Source organism: Vipera ursinii (assembly GCF_947247035.1).
Source record: "Vipera ursinii genome assembly, chromosome: 3".
Taxonomy (NCBI): domain Eukaryota; kingdom Metazoa; phylum Chordata; class Lepidosauria; order Squamata; family Viperidae; genus Vipera; species Vipera ursinii.
In genome coordinates, this window is record NC_139516.1 from 165269681 (window position 1) to 165293325 (window position 23645).

The following is a 23645-nucleotide window of genomic DNA, read 5'->3' on the forward strand; positions in this document are numbered from 1 at the left end:
TTTAAACACCTTGTAAACCGCCCTGAGTCCTACAGGAAAAGGGCAGTATATAAATCTAAAAAAAAAAAGAACAAAATAACTCTGGGGCGACATCTTGTGGCTAAACCTGATACTTCAGCCTGCTATTCTTTAAAAGAGACTTAGCTGACAGCCCAGAAAATAGATGATATATGCAACCTTGAAACTTCAGCTGTGAAAAGCCCAGCTGTGCTTCCTATTTAGTGGATTTCCTGACTGTAAAGTCTTAGTCTAATATACCAGTATGGAAGAAAACCAGCAACAGATTTTTTTTTTCTAAGGAAGAAAAGCAGGAACAAACTCTGGTTATGTTGAAAGCAATTCTTCAAAATATCTTACAGCTGGTGAAGAAATAAGAAGCTACAGAGAAAAACAAGACAGCCTGGATATGCAAACTCAAACTGACTATAACTAAAAAATCATCTATACAAAATACAACAGAAAAAGTGGAACAATTAAAGACAATGACAGATTTAACTGCTCAACAAATACAATGGAAAATCCAAAAAAGAAACTGACAATATGGAAGAAGGAAAAGACTTCCTGTACAAATCAGAAGCAACCTGAGGATCAAAATGAAAAACAGATGGAAGAAAAGAAAAACAGTTTAAGACAACTACGGTGAGACAGAAAAACAGAGACGACCTGCTGGATCTATCAGTCCTTTCAAAAAAAAAAGGCAACTGGATGGCTTGCTCAACGTCAAATGATATAACAATACAAGGAGATTCACTTGATGACTCAAAAGCACGGACATGGAAGACGATTTGGCAAAGAAAGCTAGAATAAGACTGAAGAATGGGGTTTTGATCTACGTATGGGAATTTAAATAGAATACATTTAAATAGATAAGATGTGTATTTTCAATAAGATGTTATGAATTGAGATAAATTTTGGTCATATAAAATTTATAAGTATAATTACTGTTAAATTTTAATATTGATTTGTGTGTAAAGGTCACGTAAAGGAGATTAAGAAATATACAAGCTAAAATCTTACTGATGCACGGAAACTCAGAGAGCACCAAGGACCCCTCATGTCAACCCTGAGCTACAAATATTCTCCTTTATTGGAATCTGGATAGTTCTATAAATTTTTTTTTATCATAGCTTCAGTCGTAAAATTAGTCTATTTCATTTTAAAGTTGCTATCTACTTCCCCAAGCTATATTTGTTGTATTTTTCTATTCTACAGTTTTCCTACTGGAACTTTGCCAGGTTTAACTTGAAAAATGAGTGATCCAGTACATCTTTCTAAGATTTCAACTAACATTTATTACAACATATATGATTTATTGGATAATTCCAAACTATAGAAACCCTTTATATGACCTGTGCATGATGCATATATAACAGTTTACTTCAGATTCAAGCGTCATATGAAAACACTTTTTTTTTTAAAAAAGGGTTTTGACCTTTTGAATTTGAATACAAATATTGCTTAAATGCATTAACTCCAGGCCGAACATTAAAACAGTCACACAAAAAGTTCATTAGACAGCCATTTCCATTTTAATAGGTGGGTGTGGTTGATAGTCTTCTATCTCAAAGTCATCTGCTCTGAAGTCATTGATGTTTTCAACTTTACGAAGAATTTTGAGCTTAGGGAAAGGTCTTGGTTGCCTCTGAAGCTGAAATTTAAATATATGTGTGTTACATGGTATAGAGCTCAATTAAGTGCTAAACTGCTTATTGAAGATACTTTTTATTAGTAAATTATGTAAGTTTTGATTTTAAACAGTAGACAATCTATTTCATAGGATGATATAATATATAATTGTATCTGAAGATGTACCAGTAGCAATTCAACAGCTGTAAAAATGCTACCCTATTAAACTGGCTTTCATCTGTTAGTATGTAAGCCGCTGCATTTTGCAACAATTGAAGATGTCAAGTGGCCTTCAAAGGTAAGCCCCTTGACAGCACATTGTAATAATGCAATCACAAAGTAATGTGGACATAAATGAAGCCATCCACTCCACCTGTTTTTCTAGCAGTAGCCATTAATCCAGGATACCCACAAAGCTACTGAAAATCACAAACAAGCTTCTTCCAAGGTAGCACAAATCTTTCCAGAACTAGAAGAGGTCACCAGAGAACCTAAAGATTTCTGGGCAAGTGTTTAGTCTTCTTGGGAATCAACTTTTGCTTATTTTGACCCATCCATACTCATACATCTACTGACCAATCTAGGCTGGAAATATAAAACTATTATCTATGTAACGATTATGCCCATGTGTTATCTCCTCCAATTGTGCTGTGTTAAATAAGATAGGAAAATGCATCAAATTCTGCAGTACTCCAGCTCAACATTTCTGCCCAATACTGACAAAACTATCAATTCAGGAAGACTTGATAACTCCTAAGATTTAAAAATTATACTTCATCCAGATCCTGCCGGAAATGAGGAGTATCCAGTACATACAATGGTTATGATATTAAAACAACATGGAAGTAATTGATATAATTACCTGTATTTTCAAGGGTTCAATATGGTTTAAATATATATGAGCATCCCCTAATGTATGTATGAATTCACCAGGCTATATAAAAAAAGATCATCATTTAGTGTATGAATTAAGAATAAACAGAAAAATAAGCATACTGTTAGACAAGTTTTGTTTCCTGAATGTACTGATTCTTCTTCTTCTATACATTGGTTTGTTCATACTCCAAAAGTATTTCTTTACATCTAGGTCCTGGTTTTCCTGAGAACCTAGGTTGCTTAGAGTCTTCCCTTATTTTATTCTACACAGTATTAACCAGGTGAGGTACATTGGGCTAAGAGAGAATTCCCTTCCAAGTATTTATCGGACACATAGGGTGATGCAATTCTCTCTCCAAGTAGAAATAGAACTGGGCTCATGTTTTGTTAAATTCAAGTATAGCTTTCCTAAATGGATCTCACCTGTTTGGGGAAAAAAGAAGTCTAATTCAATCCCTATTTTGTTCATACAATGTCTTAAGTCACCATTTAAGGGGGCTTCATCTTGCACCAACAAGGTCCAACGTCTTAAGTACTACACATTCCTAGTATGACTGTATCTTCCTTATTCTGAATCAAGTTTAAATGTATGCATTTGTGTGTGTTTGGAACAAGATGAACCCATAAAATTTCATTTTTCACGCTTCCACAAACCATCAATCTTTGTCATGTAGTTATTACTGCTACTTCAGTCATTGCACTACAGCAATGAATTTTGCAGATAAGCAAAAAAGTTTATAAGATATATGAGGTAATTTTGTCCTGTTATATAGATGTTTCAATACTGCCAATAAGGCTTTTCCCTCCAATACCACCCATCTTTATACATGTCCATGAAGTAGAACCAAATTCCTTCTGCATCTCACCAGTACTTAAGCCTCGGTATATAAATTCTTCCAACTGAGGCAAGTGCCAAACCTTAGGCAGCACTGTTAAGTAAATAGAACCTGTCACATCACAAGCTATTTTCCATAAAGAATGGAAGGTGTTCTGTACTCAATTATCCATAAATACACGGTACAAAACTATACCTATTCCAAATATCTCTTATAGTAAGCATAGGAAATTGAGTTCCAATAGCTATGTAAGTTTCTTATGCTGGCTGTTTTTTAAGTAGAAATTCGCTAATGCTGTTAAGTACTGTAAGTTCTCACTCTTCATAGTAGTGGAGTGCTGCCAGAATTTACCTCTTTCCCACTGTTTCTGAAAATATTGGTAAGAGTTCCACACCTTGCCAAACTGGCTTCACCCTGAGATTTGTTTGTTTTTCCTTATTTCCCAAAGAATTAGTTTAAAAGATAGATACCTTCAAGCCTGTAACATGGGCAATCATTGAAGTAAGAAGTGAATAACTAGCTATGTTGAACGGTACGCCCAGTCCCATGTCTCCAGAACGCTGATATAACTGACAAGAGAGTTCCCCATTTAAAATGTAAAACTGGCAGAGAGCATGGCATGGAGGGAGAGCCATTGCAGAGAGATCTGAAAAGCAAAAAAAACACATTTTGAAAAAGAATACTAATTGCCCAAGAGAAGAATTCTGCTCATGCAATTATCCTGAATATCTTTGTTTTCTAAGATATCATTTTTTTCTAACAAAAGTTATAGATAACTACAAACTTCAATGAGTCAGTATTAATTGTCATAATATACCTTTAGGATTCCAAGCACACATTATAATTCTTCTGTCATCTGGTTTGTTTCTGATTGTATCAATTACTTGCTGCAGTTGGTCTACTCCTTGTCCTGTATAATCTACAAAAAGCGAAGCCAAGCTTATTTATAATACTTTTCAATACAAGAACTATCTCATTCTTAATAGGTGTTTAGCTTATTTATTATGAGATTGTTCCACTAAAGACAACATTATTTAAGAATTGCAAGTTACTTCTGGAAATGTCAACTAAATAAACCACCCAGGAAGCATCAGTCACGGCCAATCAGCACAAATGTGTTTAGTTAGTCTGGAAGACAGAATACAAAATGTATTTTTATGATGTCATCTGATTGAAAGGGCAGACATGTAAGCAATTTAATAACTGGTGATGGTATAAATCCACTTTAATTCTAGGGAAAATTTGAACTATCAATTACAATCACCTACTCTATAGTGATCAAAGTACTTATTAACAGTAAATGTAAATAGTAGTTTCCTCTAGGTTAAATGGGACCAGCAATACATATATGTTTTGCGTAACTACTGAAATTAGAAAAAATATCTTTTAAAAATTATTTACTTCCAATAACAAATTATTTGAATCTTCTTGAAACAGAAACCTGCTTAGTGCATAACATGAAGACAATATTTTATAATTATTTTAAATAAGAGTTCGTTCTAAACAGAAGTCTGAGACACAGGGAATAAATAGGAAACACCTCTCAGCAACTGTTTAAAGCAGTTGTGTCTTTTCATGCCTCCATGTACTTTAATTATGGTAGTCCTCATTTGCTGACCATTTGTTCAGCAACTGTTCAGTTATAATATTGAAAAAATAACTAGTCTACTTATGACCTGCACAGCATCAGTCACTTTAGTCAGTATGTGTTGTATGAGTCTGACCTGTGCTTTGTCATCCCCCACCCTTGCAAAGTATATTGATTGGAAATAAAAGGTTTGAAAGAAAGAAAGCTGTTTGTGTAACATACCCACGGTTCCAGGTTCCGCTGCTAACAATCGTATTCCCATTAGGATAGTTAAATTTTTATTTTTATTTTTTTTTAAATGAAGATTACCTGTACATTTTTGAAATCAAGCCAATTTTAACAACTACATTTTTAGTATCCTAGAGTGACTTTTTAGGGATACCTAAAAACGCAAGCAAATATTTAGCCATGTTTACCTGTATTCATATCTTTGTACTCGGCTCCAAAATGTCGCCACTGGAAGCCATAAATAGGACCTAAGTCTCCTTCCTCTCTAGAGAAAAATCCCTGTTTGTCTAAGAATTGCCGAGAACCATTGGCATCCCAAATCTTAACTCCCTTAGCAGAAAGCTCTTTTGCATTTGTAGAACCCTGTTGTAATGAGGAAAAAAAATCATTTATCAGCATTCAGAATAAACTAGTTAATGTAATTTTTAAAAATTTGTAGAGGTCAATATGAAGCCTAATACTTTGGGAAGAAAATATCTCTCAACATTAAGTGATAGAATTCTAATTGCGGCCAGTAAAACGGCAAATATTCAGAATACCAGTTTCAATACTCAGACTAATATTGTTTTCTGTGTATGTTTTAGCCTTACAATTTTAGATACGTGTTCTGCTATATAGTGGATTTTTTTGTCTAAAGGCTGTAAAAAAGATTCGTTACTGATGTTGAATAATTAGCTTCACCTTTGGACCACCTCTTTTGTAGTTTGTAGACTGACACTTATCGCCTAGGACTCTTCTATCCAGAATTCTGCTGCCTTCCAGTAGAATAACGTACCTCATCTGTATCCTGTCCAAATAATTTATTGCTGAATTAATACAGCCCTATTGTTTGAACTTATAAGAAATAATAATAATAAGTTGGAAGGGATCTTGGAGGTCATCTAGTCCAACCCCCTGCTCAGGCAGGAAACCTTATACCATTTCAGGCAAATGGCTGTCCAGTCTCTTCTTATCCTAGTGTTGGAGCATTCACCACCTCTGGAGGCAGGTTGTTCCACTGGTTAATTGTTGTCAGGAAGTTTCTCCTTAGTTCTAGGTTGCTTCTCTCCTTGACTAGTTTCCATCCGTTGCTTCTTGTCCTGCTTTCAGGTGCTTTGGAGAATAGCTTGACTCCCTCTTCTTTGTGGCAGCCCCTGAGATATTGGAACACTGCTATCATGTCACCCCTCACCCTTCTCTTCGTTAAACTACACATACCCAATTCCAGCAACCGTTCCCTATATGTTTTAGCCTCCAGTCCCCCAATCATCTTTGTTGCTCTTCTCTGTACCCTTTCTAGAGTCTCGACATCTTTTTTACATCGTGGTGACCAAAACTGGATGCAGTATTCCAGGTGTGGCCTTACCAAAGCATTGTAAAGTGGTATTAGTACTTCACTTGATCTTGATTCTATCCCTCTGTTAATGCAGCCTAGCACTGTGTTGGCTTTTTTGGCAGCTGCAGCACACTGCTGGCTCATATTGAAGTGATTGTCTACTAAGACTCCGAGATCCCTCTCACAGTCACAGTTATTGAGCAAAGTACCACCTATACTATACCTGTGCATTTGATTTTTCCTGCCTAAATGTAGAACCTTACTTTTTTCACCATTGAATTTCATTTTGTTAGATAGCGCCCAGTGTTCGAGTCTGTCCAGATCCTCCTGTATCTTAAGCCTATTCTCAGCCCTCGTCTGGAGAGCAGGAAAAAATGCAACCGAAACGAGCGCCAAGTCCTCAAGGAAAGGTTTATTGTCGACAGACAGCAAATCCAAGGAAAACAAAGTCAGCGTTGGTCGCTACCCGCAACCAACGCTGCTAAATACTTGTCGAACGAAAATGCCCACACCCCACACAACCGCACCCGTATCCGCCCATCCCATATTTAAAGACCGCTCCTCCCCGGAAGCTCCTTTCGATCCCTGCCCTGGCACCCGGCACCCTCCATCACCCAGGTAAGCCCCCACCCGATACCCCGACCCACCACCATCGTGTGCCACCCTCACACCCCACCCCTGGGCCAGCGCCACCCGTCCCCAATCCCCAGACACCTCCCCACCCCGCCACGGACCCCCACACCGTCGGGTTCGTAGGCCTGTCGGGTTCTCAGCCGTGCTAGCCGGTTCACAAGCCACAGTCCCTCGTCCTGCATGAAGGAGGGTAGGAGGCAGGAAGCAGTCCCCCGCAGGCCTGCCAAGGCCGGGTCCTTCCACCTGCTCCGGTGTCGTCCCGGTTGCAGGCCTCGCGGCAGGCTCAGACCCATCCCCCAACGAGGCCGCGGAGCCTGCCGGTACCGAGCGGAACCGGCTGGGCCACCCTGCGCATGCGCACGCTCCCCAGCTGTCCGTGGAAACAAGTGCCGCGTTCCCCATCTATCCCCTCATCCAAATCGTTAATGAAGATATTGAAGAGCACTGGGCCCAGAACAGAGCCCTGGGGCACCCCACTACACACTTCCTTCCATGTAGATGCAGTTCCATTGAGGACCACACGCTGAGTACGGCCTGTCAGCCAGCTACGAATCCATCTGGTGGTGATGCTATCTAACCCACATTTTTCTATCTTATCAAGTAGTAGATTGTGATCTACTTTACCAAATGCCTTACTGAAGTCCAAGTAAATTATATCTACAGCATTCCTCTGATCCACTAATTTTGTCACTTGGACAAAGAATGTAATAAGATTTGTCTGGCATGATCTGTTTTTGACAAACCCATGTTGACTTTTAGTGATGACTTTGTTTGCATCAAGGTGTTCACTGATTTGTTGTTTGATTATCTTTTCCAGAATCTTCCCAGGTATTGAGGTCAGGCTGATAGGTCTGTAGTTTCCTGGATCTATTTTTTTCCCTTTTTTGAAGATGGGAACTGCATCAGCTCTCTTCCAGTCCTCTGGTAGTTCCCCAGTGCTCCAGGATCTATGAAAAATATAAATCAGTGGTTCTGAGATCACGTCTGCCAGTTCCTTGAGAACTTTGGGGTGTAATCCATATGGTTCTGGTGATTTGAACTCGTCTAGGCTGGACAGGTGTTCACTTACCATTTTTTTGCCTATCTTAACTTGCATTTCTATTCTGTTTTTTATGGCACTGGTTTTGGTAGGTTGGACTGTTTTTTCCCTTTGTGTAAAGACAGATGCAAAAAACGAGTTAAATAGTTCTGCTTTCTCCTTATTGCTTGTCACCTTCTTGCCACTTTCCCCCACTAATAGACCAATCATTTCCTTAATTTTTTTCTTGTTTTTTATATGTTGAAAGAAGTATTTTTTGTTATTTTTGACTTTGGTCGCAAGCCTTAGTTCATTTTGAGCCTTAGCTTTCCTCACTTCATCTTTGCAGGCATGGGCTATTTGCTGATATTCTGACTTAGTTATGTGCCCCTCTTTCCAATTCTTATACTTGTCCTTTTTATCTTTCAATTTATCAGAGAGTTCTTTATGCAGCCATGATGGTTTCTTTTGAGAGCTGTTATTTTTCTTCTTTGTTGGTATTGTACTAGACTGGGCCTTTATTATCTCACTTTTTAAAATTTCTCAAGCTACTTGAATTGTTTTCCCCTTTAGGATTTTCATCCATGGAATTCTTCCCATGGTCTCTCTAAGTTTATTGAAATTAGCTCTTTTAAAGTCCAAGACTCTAGTTTGGCTGTGTTCTATTGCTTGTGCCTCCAGAATGTTGAATTCCAATATTGCATGATCACTTCCCCCCAAGGTTCCTGTGGCTTCGACACCTTCTATCATTTCATCTCTGTTTGTGAGAATTAAATCCAATATGGCTAATCCCCTAGTTCCCTTCTCTACTTTTTGGGAGAGAAAGTTGTCTGCTAGGTTTGACAGGAAGCTGTTTGATCTTCCACTTGGTGCAGATTTTGTCTCCCAGTTGATATCAGGGTAATTAAAGTCCCCCATTACTATTGTGATGTGCTTCTTACATACCTTAGTTAGCTGACTAGCAAAAAGTTCATCTATTTCCTCTGCTTGGTTGGGCAGCCTATAGTATACACCTATGTCAATGTCATATTCCCCCCCCTTTTATATTGACCCAAATGCATTCAAGTTTGCAGTTTTCGTCATTGTTGTGCTCTATTTCTGTAGAGATAAAGTTATTTCTTATATAGAGAGCAACTCCACCTCCTCTTTTGTTTAGTCTGTTTCTTTTAAATAGTTTAAATCCCTCTAGCTGTGTGTTCCATTTGTAGGTTTCGTCCCACCATGTTTCCGTAATGGCAACAATACCATATCTGCCCTCATTTACCTGAATTTCTAGTTCACCCTGCTTATTGTTCATACTCTGTGTATTAGTGCATAGACATTTGAGTCCTTTATGACTGACCCTGTGTTTACTTGCTGCATAACTTGTATGGTGCCTGGCTTCCCCTATTTTCTTAGATTGCCAGGGACAGTGATGTTCTGTATCAGTAGTATAAGTACATACAAACTTTTAATGGATCTTATCAGTAGTTTTGATCAGTGACGTCATCAAAGTAAACAAAGCCACGTGCTGATTACGTCACCAGGCCATGCCCATAAATGGAAGTGACATTCGCACCCCTCCTCCCCGGAAGTGACGTGCATAATCCACACCCCACCCCTCATGGTACAGGACTCACAAGGCCATAACCCTAGCCAGATATGACGTGTCTGCCCAACCCCATCAAAATAAGCATGGGTAACCCTAGCAGATAAGGTGTGATATAAGGTGATAGCCCTATTTCCAGATGGTGCTTGCCAAACCTAATCCCATCAACAAACATGTGGCGGTCAAGCTTCTGTGTACTTGATTACATTAGCCCTAGACTAATTCCATGGACGTGCAAATCCAAAAGAAACACAGAGACCTGTGTTTTTGGGAAACAAAACCCTGCTTTTGGGGGGGGGGGTGATAATAAAAAAAAGCTTTTTATTTCTAATCATTCTAGCCTAATGATGCTTTTAATTTTGTGGAGTTTTAAAAATCAACACCTCAAAAGCTGGGGGTGGGGAGACTTCAACAACTTACTTGGTTCAACATATGCCACCCTGCACAGCCGTACTAGGATTAAAGAAGAGGACCTCAGGAGCCACGGTTATGCTGTGCGCTGCATCTGGGAACACGAATGGAGGGCCTTGGTGGAGGCTGACACCTCTTTGAAGCAGTTTCTGGTTGAGAATAAGCTCCCAATACCTTTGATACCTCGAGATGCCTTTTTTGGTGGTAGAACAAATGCTACATGTCTTTACTACAAACCAAAACCTGGTGAACAAATCTTATATTATGATTTCACCAGTTTGTACCTCTTTGTGAATAAGACCAAGGAGTACCCAATTGGCCATCCACAAATTATCTACCAAGATTTTGGGGACATAAAACAATATTTTGGGTTAGCCAAAGTCAAAGTGTACCCGCCAAGGAATCTCTATTTTCCTGTACTACCCCACAAATCAGGGGGAAAATTAATGTTTAGTTTGTGTGCAACCTGCACAGAAAAACTGCAAACTACCCCCTGTAAACACAGTGATGAGGAAAGAGCTCTGACTGGAACATGGTGTACTGTTGAATTGAATGTAGCTTTAGAAAAAGGTTACAGAATTGTTGAAATCTATGAGATCTGGCATTTTGAAAGTACATCAAAGGGGCTATTTTCAGATTATATTAACGCACATCTCAGACAGAAACAGGAGGCCAGCGGTTACCCTGACTGGTGCAAAACAGAACAGGATAAAGAGCAATATATTCGTGATTATGAAAAGATGGAAGGCGTCCGCTTACGCCGTGAACACATTGAGGTAAATCCTGCAAAAAGGCAAATTGCCAAACTTTTTTTAAACTCGCTGTGGGGCAAGTTTGGTCAGAGCACCAATCACCTGACAACATCTGTGGTGACAAACCCTGAAGAATTATTCAAATACCTTTTTTGTGCCCTATTATGATGTTTCCTCCTGTGAGTTTGTGGATAGTGAGACAGCCGTTGTGACGTGGAAAACTGCCAAGAACCATCCCACCAAAGCCTCATGTACTAACGTATTCATTGCCAGCTTTACAACAGCGTATGCACGACTGGAATTATACAGGCTGCTGGATGGGCTGGGCGATAGATGCCTGTATCATGACACCGATTCAGTCATTTTTGTAAGTAGAGAGGGGGCGTGGACTCCACCTTTGGGTGATTATTTAGGACAGCTGACAAGTGAGATTCCTCCAAACACTACGATAACAGTTTGTTGCGGCTGGCCCCAAAACGTATGCCTATGCTTTGTCCAACGGTGAAGCGGTGCTAAAGGTGAAGGGAATCACACTGAACTGCGGTAACAGCAAAAAGGTTAATTTTGACAGCTTGAAAGATTTGGTAGATGATTATTGTCTGTCTGGTGCAGAGAGAAAAAAAGAGATCAGGGTAGAACAGTTGGGGATTGTTAGGGTTAAGAAACAGTGGTCCCTTGAAACGCGGGTCCTCCGAAAAACTCTAAAAGTAGTGTATAATAAAAGGTTATTAAAGAGCGAAGATTACTGTACGCTACCTTACGGTTATTAAGGATGGCAGAAAATATTGCACAATTTGTACACCCTTTCTCGTGTATTATAAGCGGTCCGTCCAATTCTGGCAAATCTTTTTTTATCAAACAAATGTTAGAACATGGTGATGTTGTGTTGTCTCAATTGCCTCAAAATATTGTATGGTTTTATAGCTGTTGGCAACCTCTGTACAAAGAACTGCTTAATAAATTCCCTTATATTAAGTTTATGGAGGGGCTTCCGTCTTCTTTTGAAGATGATGATTTGTTTCCGCCAAATCAAATTACTCTAGCTGTGATAGATGATCTCATGACATCGGCCAGTGAGAGCGATCAAATAGAGAAGGCATTTACACAGTACGTTCATCACAGAAACCTGAGCATTATTCTCATACTACAAAACCTGTTCTTTCAAGGCAAGAAAATGAGAACAATAGCTCTGAATTCCAAATATTTGGTTTTATTCAGCAACCCCCGTGATCAGATGCAAATTGTCACACTGGCCAGGCAGATGTACCCCACTAACACAAAGTATTTTTTAGAAGTATTCCAAGATGCCACTCACAAACCACACGGGTACCTTTTGGTAGATTTGGCAGCCACCACTCCAGAATCCTACAGGTTGAGAACAGGTCTCTTTCCACCTGATTGGCCTGTTTACACAATGAAAAAGAAGTGTAAAAAGCAGTAGCCCGGCTGCCTTAGCACTAGTTCATTTAAGATGTCAGAGAGGGTACGTAGAAATTGGGGGCTTTTAAAAATCTTAGTAAAGGCTGGACCAAGACAGAGAAAAGCCATCTTATGCAATGCTAATAATGACCTGGTGGGGGCTATAGCAGAAATAGCTTTGAACACCCTAAAAGGAAACCTTCCTCTGAAACCTTCACAATTCCGGTCTCTGAAGAGAAAGAAAGGTGTCATTAAAAAGTTGAGCGATAGAAAGGTCTCACTCAAAAAGAAGAAGCAGGCCATACTTCAGTCGGGTGGTTTTATCGGTCCCTTACTAGGGGCAGCTATTCCGCTGTTGACTAGCCTGTTAGCTGGATAAACCATGGATCATGCTGAGAAAATGTATCTGGTATCGCGTCATCAGATGGAGCAACTACAGGGCAGGCCCCCTACTATGGGGGCTACAGCCACTAACCGGTTGGATGCTGAGATGCGTTCCATTCTTCAGAGAGCTGATTTGTCTGAGGATGACAAGATTAAGCTCTACAGTTCTGCATTGCAGAGGTATCTAAGACTAACCAGGCAAAATGAGTCTGAAAAGGACAGACTGAATCTCATTTACCCACCGGAAGAACCTCGACCACTTCCAACATTACCAGAGCAGCCACCACAGCCATCTCCGCAGGACACAGCGATGGACGAAATCCTAAGCGGTGTGAGCACCCGTTACAGGAAAAATGCGGAACTTTTGCTGAACAAAATGAAACAGCATCAGGACGTCTCAACCTGGGATGATCGCGGTACCTTTTTATACAAAGGGGTCCCTATTCCTGGGACTAATATTTTAGACTTGGTGAAAGGAGCTTCGCAGCACCGAGCCCCTACTGAGAAGCGGAAACCTAAAGGCTGGGATGACTTTATGAATGCTATGGCTGAGGTGAATGTCCCGACCTCTGTGTTGGGGTCTACAGCTGTTAAAGAGCAAGTAGAAAAGTTGAAAGATTCTCTGGTTGTTAAGGATGAAACTGCTACTAGCCCCGACTCTGTTATGACAGCCCCTTTTGGGGCTCAGAAGCCTCTGTTTTCCAGTGCCCCTTCTAGCCCTTGGACATTAAACCCTAGAAGTAGGTTCAGGTTTGGTGACTGGCTCAATTTGTAAAATGAATAAAAACACAGTGAAACAAGTAAAAACGTTTAAGTATTTTTCTTTATTTTACAGTAAGGCAGGCATGTCTGCATGCACTGGTGACGGTTACAGGTTCCAAGCCCCCTTCCCACCTTTATAGTTTTTACAAACAGCTTTACCATTTGATCATTTTTAATGTCAACATTGGAGTACATCTTTAAAATGTTTTCATAGTCTACTCCTTTAGTCCGGTTCAGTAGAAAAAATGCACAGTGTTGCCCGCAGGTCACAGCGCTGGGGTGCTGCAGTTGGCGTTGGTGAAATGTGTACTTCTCAGCTTGCTGCTCTAAAAACGTCGCTATGGAGCCAGGAAAGTCAGGGCTATCCGGCGGTCTTCCATAAGAATAAAAAAATTCGCCATATCCGGGAGATGGGAAGTAGAGGGCCAGCCAGTGTTCACCAGGCAGAGTGTGAGGGTGGGTATTTACAATTAATCCAAAAGGTCTTTTGGAGATCTGTCTCTGGGGTAACAGGTCGCAAGGGTAGACCCCTAGAAAGGCTTTATTTCCAGAGAACAAGTGGCGGAGTTGCAGTGTGTCCATACTCACATATAATCAAAGAGCACATTCCTTGTGTGACTTATTTCAATAAGGTTTTCGAAGATTGCATAGAGAATCATGTTGACGGTGTTGGGGAGGGGTTGCGCAAATCTAATTTCGGCTCTGAGGTTACCGTTCCTGATCAAAGAATAGTGCTCAGAGCACCCCTGATCAGGACTCAAGTCAAAACAATACAAAGTATACCCTCGGTTAAACTCTTCCCTACTGATTAACAGCGGTCTGTCTTTCATGCCTTTGCCTGTGGCCTGCACCATCTGCATGTACTCTCTCACAAAAAGACCGTGCTCATAATCAGGCTGAAGAGGCTTTGCAGGGATCTGCTCGCCATCACAATGCAAGGCGCAAAAATTGACATTGCAGTGTAGAAAATTGAACGGATTTCTTTCATAAGTAAAGGTAAAGGTTCCCCCGCACATGAGTGCTAGTCGTTTCCGACTCTAGGGGCCGGTGCTCATCTCCGTTTCAAAGCCGAAGAGCCAGCGCTTGTCCGAGGACGTCTCCATGGTCATGTGGCTGGCATGACTAGACGCCAAAGGCGCACGGAGCGCTGTTACCTTCCCACCGTAGTGGTCCCTATTTTTCTACTTGCATTTTTACATGCTTTCGAACTGCTAGGTTGGCAGAAGCTGGGACGAGTAACAGGCGCTCACTCTGTTACGCGGCACTCGGGATTCGACCCGCCAAACTTCTGACCTTCTGATCGACAGGCTCAGCGTCCTAACCCACTGAGCCACCGCGTCCCTTTTTATTTCTTTCATAATCCCCACTAAAAGATGCATTGTCCACAAACCCAATGACTAATTGTTTAGGTAGCTGGCCCAGAAATAGATTTTCCTGATTACACACAAGGCTACCTGCAGGAATGCTGTAAACCTTCATTCCCACTCGATCAATGGGGTATTTAGCATTGGAGGAGAGCAAAGCTTCTGCATGACCGAGGCGCACTCCCGGGGCTACTTTTACACGCTTTACAAAGAGAGATGCCTCCAAGAGTTGTACTTTGTAATTCTCGTTGCCATCCTTCATCACGCAAAATTCATTTCTGCTTCTTGTGAGTTTGACTTTCACATCGACACCGTTAATTAGCAGTCTGTCTTGAAAAAACAGATCGCTATGCAGAGGCCCTAGCAGGTCCCATTTACGGCTACCGGCCGTCTGTCTTGCTCTCGCTTTGAAACCGGAGTTCCCAGCGGCTGTCAGTAGAGTACTCTCCATGAGGTCCGAGTCATCTTTGTAAAAACCGCCAGCTGTAAATTGAGTACCCAGCGCATCACCACCAAAGTTCAGAATCAGTTCAATCATGGCCCGGTAAGAATAGCAATGATGGCTCTGTGTAATGAGCCGATCTCCCAAGGTAACATCCAGCTGATTAAACAGTGATGCTATGGGGTAGTTGGTCAGGGCCACCCTAGCCCCGTCATCAATATCCGTACCGTCAGCCTTTACAATCTTGCAACTCACATACAACAGGGTGTTGTTTAAATCCGTGTAATGTTCACCATGCCCCGTGATAAAAAATTCCAGGGGAGCATTGGGTGTCAGCGCTGATAAAGGTGGGATCTCGACATAAGTACTGCTTTCAATACTGGTCTGTGTAGGTGCCAGTTGAAAAAGATCCAGTTCTGATTTAACACATTCCTCTGAAGCAGAATGAATAAATGCCATATCGCATTAGAATATGTCTTCCTTGTCACAGGGCTTCCTCTTCTGTGCACGTCTCCTCTTGGTATGGCGGGTCTTTTTCACAAGTCTTCTCTTTTTAAACGGAATAGGCGGGCCCAATGCGTAATTCTTCTTGGTTATGATCATCCCTGATCCATCCTGCCCCCTCTCAACAACACGGGATACAAGATGACCCGCGACATCTCTGGCAATGTTTTTGGCAGCAGATTTCACATGCGGCTTAATGATTTCTAATCCTCGCCTCAAAAACGGCATTGCTTTTCGAAAAAGCCCACGGAACAGGCCCCCTAAACCTGTCCCGTACATAATGGGGGCTCCTCGAAAGCCTGGAAGGCCCCCGCCAGCTTGTGCCCTGTAGTAAGCCACGTAGTCTTGAGGGTTCCCGTGCTCCTTGATTACAACCATCCTTCACTTTTCCGAGGCCTAAAATGAAGCTTGACAATCACCTTCCCGTGATAAAAATGCACATTTTTGTCCTGATCGGTTTTGATTTCTATGGTAATGGTATCGATGTGATGTTTGCTGACTGGTACATAATGCGGGCGGTCATAGGTAATTGTGATGACGTCATTGTCTTGCCCTCGCACAGGCACACAGCGCAGTAACGGCACATAGAAGTCGCCCACTATCTGGAGCTCTACAATGTCTGTGTAAACATATAATGTACTGAATCCAGGGAACATCCCTAACAAATGTCCGAGATCTCCGCTAACTAGAATGGTGTGCGGTTCGTCTCCTTTAAGATTAATTTTTCGTCCCACCGAATCATAATGTAGGGTTGTCTTAGGTCCATCCTTGGCGTTTGATATAAGCTTGTTCATATTTTCTAACAGGTGACGGATGCTGTTGTAGTACCCGCTTCTCAAAGAAAAATGCCATCTCTTTCTCTCGTTAGCAATTTCAAAATATCCAGGTGAAGTTAATGTGTACCAACTATGCGGATACTGTATCTCTGCTAGCGCTACTTCCCACGCTCCTGGAAGATCCAGCGCTCTCGCTAATTGTATGGTAAAATTAGAATTTTTGTTTTGGGGGGAAATTGCTGCTGATGCATTGCTGGGTAGGGTGATGTAAAACTCCTCCATATCAAAGATGTTGTACTTCAGACTCCTTAATCCAACTGTTGAACTTTTCTGGCCACCCCTGCCATTTAACCAGGAATTCTCTTTGTTTACCCCTCCCTCTTTTCCGTAATATTTTTTCAATTCTGTAGACGCGTTCTTGATCACTAGGAATTTTTTGCAGCTCTTCTGGGTAAAAAGACCCTTGTACCGGCTCTTCTGCATAATCCATTAATCTATATACATCCCTTTCTCTCCGCCTAACCCTTTCTTTGACGATAAATATTTCATCTGTAAAGGTTTGCTGATACCCCTTTTCAAACTTCCCCTTTAGCCTGGATATCCTAACGTGATCCCCCACAAAGTTTTCTGCCTTTCTGTCCGATTTTAAAATATTCCCATATAGACGCATCCACACATCTTTTTCATTAGAGTGTTTCACCATGTTGGGGGCTGTCCGGATACTGCGATGGTAAGCGCTATTGTAACTCCGCATGAGGGCTGGTAATACATCCACATACCTGTGCGTATTTTTAGCTGTGAAAAATCTCCACAGCTTGTTTTTCAGAGTTCTATTAAACCTCTCTATAACCGCTGCTTTAGTTTCACTATGTGTGACAAAGTGATGTATGCCATAGCGTTCAAAAAGCTTCTTTACAGGCTTGTTTAAAAACTCTTTCCCGGCATCTGACTGCAGCTTTCTGGGCGCCCTTCCTGATTGGAATATACTTTGGAAAGCACCGGCAACCCCTCGCCCAGACTTATCGGTTAAACAGACTGCCCAAGCATATTTGGAAAGTACATCGATTACCGTTAAAATAAATTTTGTGCCGCTGTTTTCAGAGGCAAATCCTGATAAATCCACAAGGTCAGCCTGCCATTGGCAATCTATGCAGGAAACTATTGTAGCGTTCCTGGAGAATTTTATTCTTGCAGGCTTATGCAGGGTATAAGCTTCTTGACCGGAAAGCCATGTCTTGACTTGCCTCAAGGTTAAGTTTTTAAAGCGTTTCCTCCCAGCCTCAAATAGGGGTTTTACTCCACCATAGCTACCTGGACCTTCCGGCGTATAATACAGTTCCTTTAGTACATTTTCACACTTCATTCTGCACCGTTCAAACCTTACAATAAACACACTGCGCTTTAGCACAAACCTTTTATTTGTAATTTAGACGCAATTATCATCACGTTCATTTACAGAATAATATCCTTCATCATTACTATCATTACTGGGGTCATCTGTATCATCAGTATCTTCATTCTCTGTAGGCATTGTACATATACAATTCGATGCGCCACAATCACATTCTATATAGCAGTCATTTGGAGTATCTCTTTTGAGATCAATCTGTAGACAGCATGGACAATCAGACAGAGACGGGGCTAGGTAATATCCGGGGTACCCACCTGTTTAAAAACGCAAAAATAATCCATTAGTAAAACCCTCTTTAACTCTCCTTTTATTATATAATATTAACGGCAGCATGCATAGTAAAAAGACAATTCATTTACCTAGATCGACCTCTGCATCCTCTTCATCACTTGAGACGTTTGTTATTAAGGAGGCGCTGGCATTATAGCTATACCCCGGAACAAAACCTGGAAAATGTATTTAGCCATTAGCAATCACATTGTTAACGGTGGGGTTATTGCGCTTTACACATTTGAACACATAACAGGTTTTTACTTACGCGGTATGGCATCATCTTCACGACACGCCATCTCCCGCACGTTACAACAGGGCAAGCGACATTCAGACAAGGTAGACCAGGAGTAGTCCGGGGTTTCATCACGAACATCACAGCTCATCTTATGGAAATCTTTCCAAAGATTGTGTCGCCAACCAAGATGCAGCAGGTTCTACACCCTTTTTATTATTTCCTTCACAAGTTCCCATGACGCTGTTAAAATAGATCTACGCTTTAAAGTTTCCGAGTTGTCTGTGGCCACGCGCATGCTCTATAGCAAGATCTTACAGGTCATGTCCAGACATGCTCACAATACACATACCTAATACATCAATCTGTTCTGGCCATTCAGAAACGCTTCGCTTTTGCTGTAAGGTTAGAATAAATTTTATTAAATCTCTGCTATGAACGGTTACGCGTACATATGAATTCGAGGGAGTTGCAAATGCCAAAATATAAGTCTTTAGATTTTTACAAAGGTAAAAAACCAGCTGTGGGCTTTAAAAGGTCTGTGGTTTTTTCCCCCTACATTCAGGGAAAATGTTTTTAAAATTGCCTGGTTTAAATGCAAACCCTGGCCGCCTTTTAGGTGATCCTTTTCCCCCCCCACCCCCAGCTTTTGAGGTATTGATTTTTAAAACTCCACAAAAATTAAAAGCATCATTAGGCTAGAATGATTAGAAATAAAAAGCTTTTTTTTAATTACCCCCCCCCCCCAAAAGCAGGGTTTTGTTTCCCAAAAACACAGGTCTCTGTGTTTCTTTTGGATTTGCACGTCCATGGAATTAGTCTAGGGTTAATGTAATCAAGTACACAGAAGCTTGACCGCCACATGTTTGTTGATGGGATTAGGTTCGGCAAGCACCATCTGGAAATAGGGCTATCACCTTATATCACACCTTATCTGCTAGGGTTACCCATGCTTATTTTGATGGGGTTGGGCAGACACGTCATATCCGGCTAGGGTTATGGCCTTGTGAGTCCTGTACCATGAGGGGTGGGGTGTGGATTATGCACGTCACTTCCGGGGAGGAGGGGTGCGAATGTCACTTCCATTTATGGGCATGGCCTGGTGACGTAATCAGCACGTGGCTTTGTTTACTTTGATGACGTCACTGATCAAAACTACTGATAAGATCCATTAAAAGTTTGTATGTACTTATACTACTTGTATCAATTAACTCACTATCCCCATTATTTAGTTTAAATGTTCCTCAAAAAAAGCTTTGATTTTATTGCTAAGTAACTCAGTCCCTTTCTTGGATGAATGCAGACCATCTCTTTTATACATTTTTTCATTGGACCAGCTACAGACATCATGACTAATATAACCAAAGCCTAATCTTAATTTCTATTGATTTCAATGGGCCTAATCAAAATTTGACAAACTTATTTACTATGCATTATACCTTGATAAACCAAAGTAGTTCTTCAAGTACTCCCTTCCAGAATACTCTTTTAGTTGTTAGCAACGGAAAACCATCTGAAAGGAAGTTGAAAAAAATATTAGAGATATTGGGTTATATGCTAACTCAACATTTTCTTAGTACAAGTTACTTAGTACACAATTCAGAGTTATTGAACATAATTCAGACAAATATTTAATCAGATCATCATATTGGAGTATTAAAATTTAGAATTCAGACTTGGATTTTTTTTATCAAAGGAGAGGAAAAGTGCTTCCAGACTTGCAAGATTCTGTTGCTGTAACCTTACAATAAAGGTATTCTCAGTACTCCTGGCTTTGATTTCTTGTCTCTGTTACCTCAAAAAGCTGACCATTGTGGAAGCTGGAGCCCTTGGGCACCAAGTGACCCTGGGCCAGCCAATCTCTTAGCCTAGAGACCAGGGGTAGGCAACCTTGGCTCTTTTATGACTCGTGGACTTCAACACCCAGAATTCCTGAGCCAGCACAGCTGTGCTACCTCACAGAGCTGCTGCTGTGAGGAAAATACACAACTTACAGCAATTCATTTAGTGAATGTTTAAAGTTTCAACAGCATTGGGGAAAAAAGGAACTTATAACTGTTTTTCACGCTTACGACCATTCCGGCATCCCTACAGACACGTAATCAAAATTCGGATGCTTGGCAACCGACTCATATTTATTAACGGTTGCAATGTCCCCTTTTGTGACCTGCTGACAAGCAAAGTCAATGGGGAAATCAGATCCACTTAACAACCATGTTACTAACTCATCAACTGCAGGGATACGCTTAACAAAGTGAAGCAAGGAAGGTCGTAAATGGGGCAAAACTCACTTAACAAATTTTTTGCTTAGCATCATAAATTTGGGACTCAACCGTGGTTGTGTCAAGGACTGCCTGTATAAGAAGTACTTCCTTAAACTTCCTCTGCCAAAGAAAAGGCAGGCTATAAATCTGATAAAATACATAACTAAACAAATTTTGGGAGTGTCAGTTGGGGGATCATTGCTCTTTCCCCATAGCTCCTGTCTTGAGACAAAGTCACCTAAGTTTTCCTAAGCAAAGAATCCCGGACCTAATGGGTTCGCGCCAAATCACACAGAACCCGAGCAAGGAGCTGCGAATTGAAAATCGATACCGGAATCGGGAGACCGAGATGATCTCAGTCTCGGAAGACTTCTGCTGCCTTCTCCGGTCTCCCCACTATCACGCCTGCTCTGATCATCTCCGTTTCTTTCTTGCTCACGGATTATAAAACGGCCAGGACTTCCTTTTTAATACGTAGTATTCTTTTATTCTTTATCATCCGAGTCGAATTCGTTGCCCTGAAAGCCCCGAGAAGGCACTTGAAGAGTTTTGAGAACGAGAGACTGTTAAGACCAAGGCTGCAGAAACGGCAGAGGTTTCCCGCCAAACCCCCCCCAACCGAATTCCTCAAAAGAAAAACACACACACACACACACACACACACGCACGCACGCACGCGGAGCCGAAGGAGAGGGGCTGAACCTCACCTCGGAGGTTGTACCGCGCTTGCATCCCGAAGATGGACAGCGTCCCTGTCCCGGTCCGATCCTCCTTTTTGTGTCCGAAGCGCAGGATCTGCTCGACCTGCTGGAGATATTGAATCTCTCCGTGACATGGGGAAGAGCCAGAGGCGGCGAGGAGCTGTTCCTGGGGCAGCGCGGGGGTCTCTTGAACGTCCAGCTCAGCCGGCATTGCGAAGTAACCGAGCAGAGCGAAGCGCGCTCCTTTCTTGGCGGGAACGAAATTCTAGCGTTAGACTTGGCGCGTTCCCCGCCCACCCTCCGATAAGCCAATGAGAGGAAGCCAAGGAGTGCGTTTGCCCCGAGCCTGGATTGTTATTGGCTGCCCTTCCAATTCCTTCGGGTTCCACTGTTGTGGAACTACTGTTGTGAGTAGAGTTTGAGTGTTTCCTCTTCAATCCCACATTGGAGGAGGAGGAAGTATGGAAAAGATCTCACCCGGAAGCAAGCGTCTTACTTGCCCCCCCCCTTTTTTCCCAAACCAAAATAACAAAAGTGTCGAGATATTGTTTTCCAGAATATCCCAGTTGATTCCCAGTTGCTAATTGCATTTGCAAGTTAAAAGATTTGTGGCAGCTGCTTGCTTTTCAACTATTTTAATTCCCAACCCCCGGCTGAATTCTAAAGTGATTGGTACTGTTACAGGTCCAGAACGTAAAGGTGCGGTTTCCATCTGCTTATTGCAAGCTCACAAACTTACTGTTACCTCCTCGCAACACATAGATTAAGCTAATATTTAAAAGCTCGTTGGTCCTCGTTAAGACCAAAGCATCAATTATAGTCTATTTTAAAAAAAAATAGGCAGGGCCAGGGACATTTTAATTGCTGTTAGAGAACATGCATGAAGTTGATCTTCTGACACAGTATCACCATTGCATATTTTTGTCATTAAGATGCTATTTACATGATGTAGAAGAAGAGTACAGTAGTAGAAACCAGTGTCATGACCTGACTCGGATATTGCTTCTTTGTCCTTTTTATGTTACATTTTTCCTCTTTATGGGAGGGAGGGGAAGTGTGTTAGTGGCCATCCTAAGGTTCTCTTGTTAAGTTACCTATCCACTATGCCCTCACCATCAGGGGAGCTGTTGTTGTTGTTGTTAATTGCGAAGTCGTGTCCGACCCATCGCGACCCTATGGACAATGTTCCTCCAGGCCTTCCTGTTCTCTACCATCTTCTGGAGTCCATTTAAGCTCACGCCTACTGCTTCAGTGATTCCATCCAGCCACCTCATTCTCTGTCGTCCCCTTCTTCTATTGCCCTCAATCTTTCCCAGCATTAGGCTCTTCTCCAGTGAGTCCTTCCTTCTCATTAGGTGGCCAAAGTATTTGAGTTTTAGCTTCAGGATCTGGCCTTCTAAAGAGCAGTCAGGATTGATCTCCTCTAGGACTGACCGGTTTGATCGCCTTGCAGTCCAAGGGACTCGCAGGAGTCTTCTCCAGCACCATAGCTCAAAGGCCTCAATTCTTTGGCGCTCGGCCTTTCTTATGGTCCAGCTTTCACTGCCATACATTGCAAAGGGGAGCTGTACTTCTACATAAATAATGCTGGTTGCATTCCAAAAGAATGAGAACTTTCCATCATAGCCCATGTTTATAAAAAAGGTAATAAGGGACATTCCAAAAACTATAGACCTTTAAGCTTCCTAGATACAGTGGTCAAGAAGTATGCTAAAAATCAGTTGGTTAGAATAGAGGACTGGGTGTTGAGAGGAATTTATTAACAGAAGAACAGGTCAGATTTAGGTCTAGGTAATCCACCATGAGTGATTGTTTCACTATATCATTCTACAATGTATAGCCATCTTTCATAGAGTTTCATGCAACATTTGGTTCCATAAATAAAATATATTGTGGAAAAATCTAGCTGAGCTAAACATGGAAGCCAGAGTTAGAGGCGAAGAAGGTTCTTGGATGAGAAGCGAAACATTTTCAAAGAAAAAAAACCAAGAAAGTCCAGTTGCCTTTTGAAAAAGACATCTTTGGGTCAACTATAACTTGGATACTTATACAGATACTTGTACCACAGTCCCTACTGAAATCAATAATTCTTTTACATAGAAAATACTTCTGAATTGTCGGGCAAGCATGTATTCTATATTCAAATGTTCATTCAGTAAGTAAAATGCTTTCTCAGAATTTCTTCACTCCTTGGATACTTAAAGATATTTAGGAAATTTGTTAACATGCTTTTATATGCAGG

General features: G+C 41.4%; 1 protein-coding gene across 1 annotated transcript; it reads right to left on the minus strand.

Annotated features, from left to right (window-relative positions):
• Window positions 1-46: 46 nt before the first annotated feature.
• Window positions 47-21638, minus strand: TYMS (thymidylate synthetase). The gene is made up of 7 exons (XM_083357688.1): window positions 21410-21638; window positions 19878-19951; window positions 5343-5517; window positions 4156-4257; window positions 3809-3984; window positions 2489-2560; window positions 47-1648 (listed from the first exon to the last, which is right to left on the minus strand). Exons 1-7 carry the CDS (start codon window positions 21612-21614, stop codon window positions 1511-1513), a joined length of 942 nt encoding a protein of 313 aa, XP_083213814.1. The 5' UTR covers window positions 21615-21638; the 3' UTR covers window positions 47-1510.
• Between the last annotated feature and the right edge of the window lie 2007 nt (window positions 21639-23645).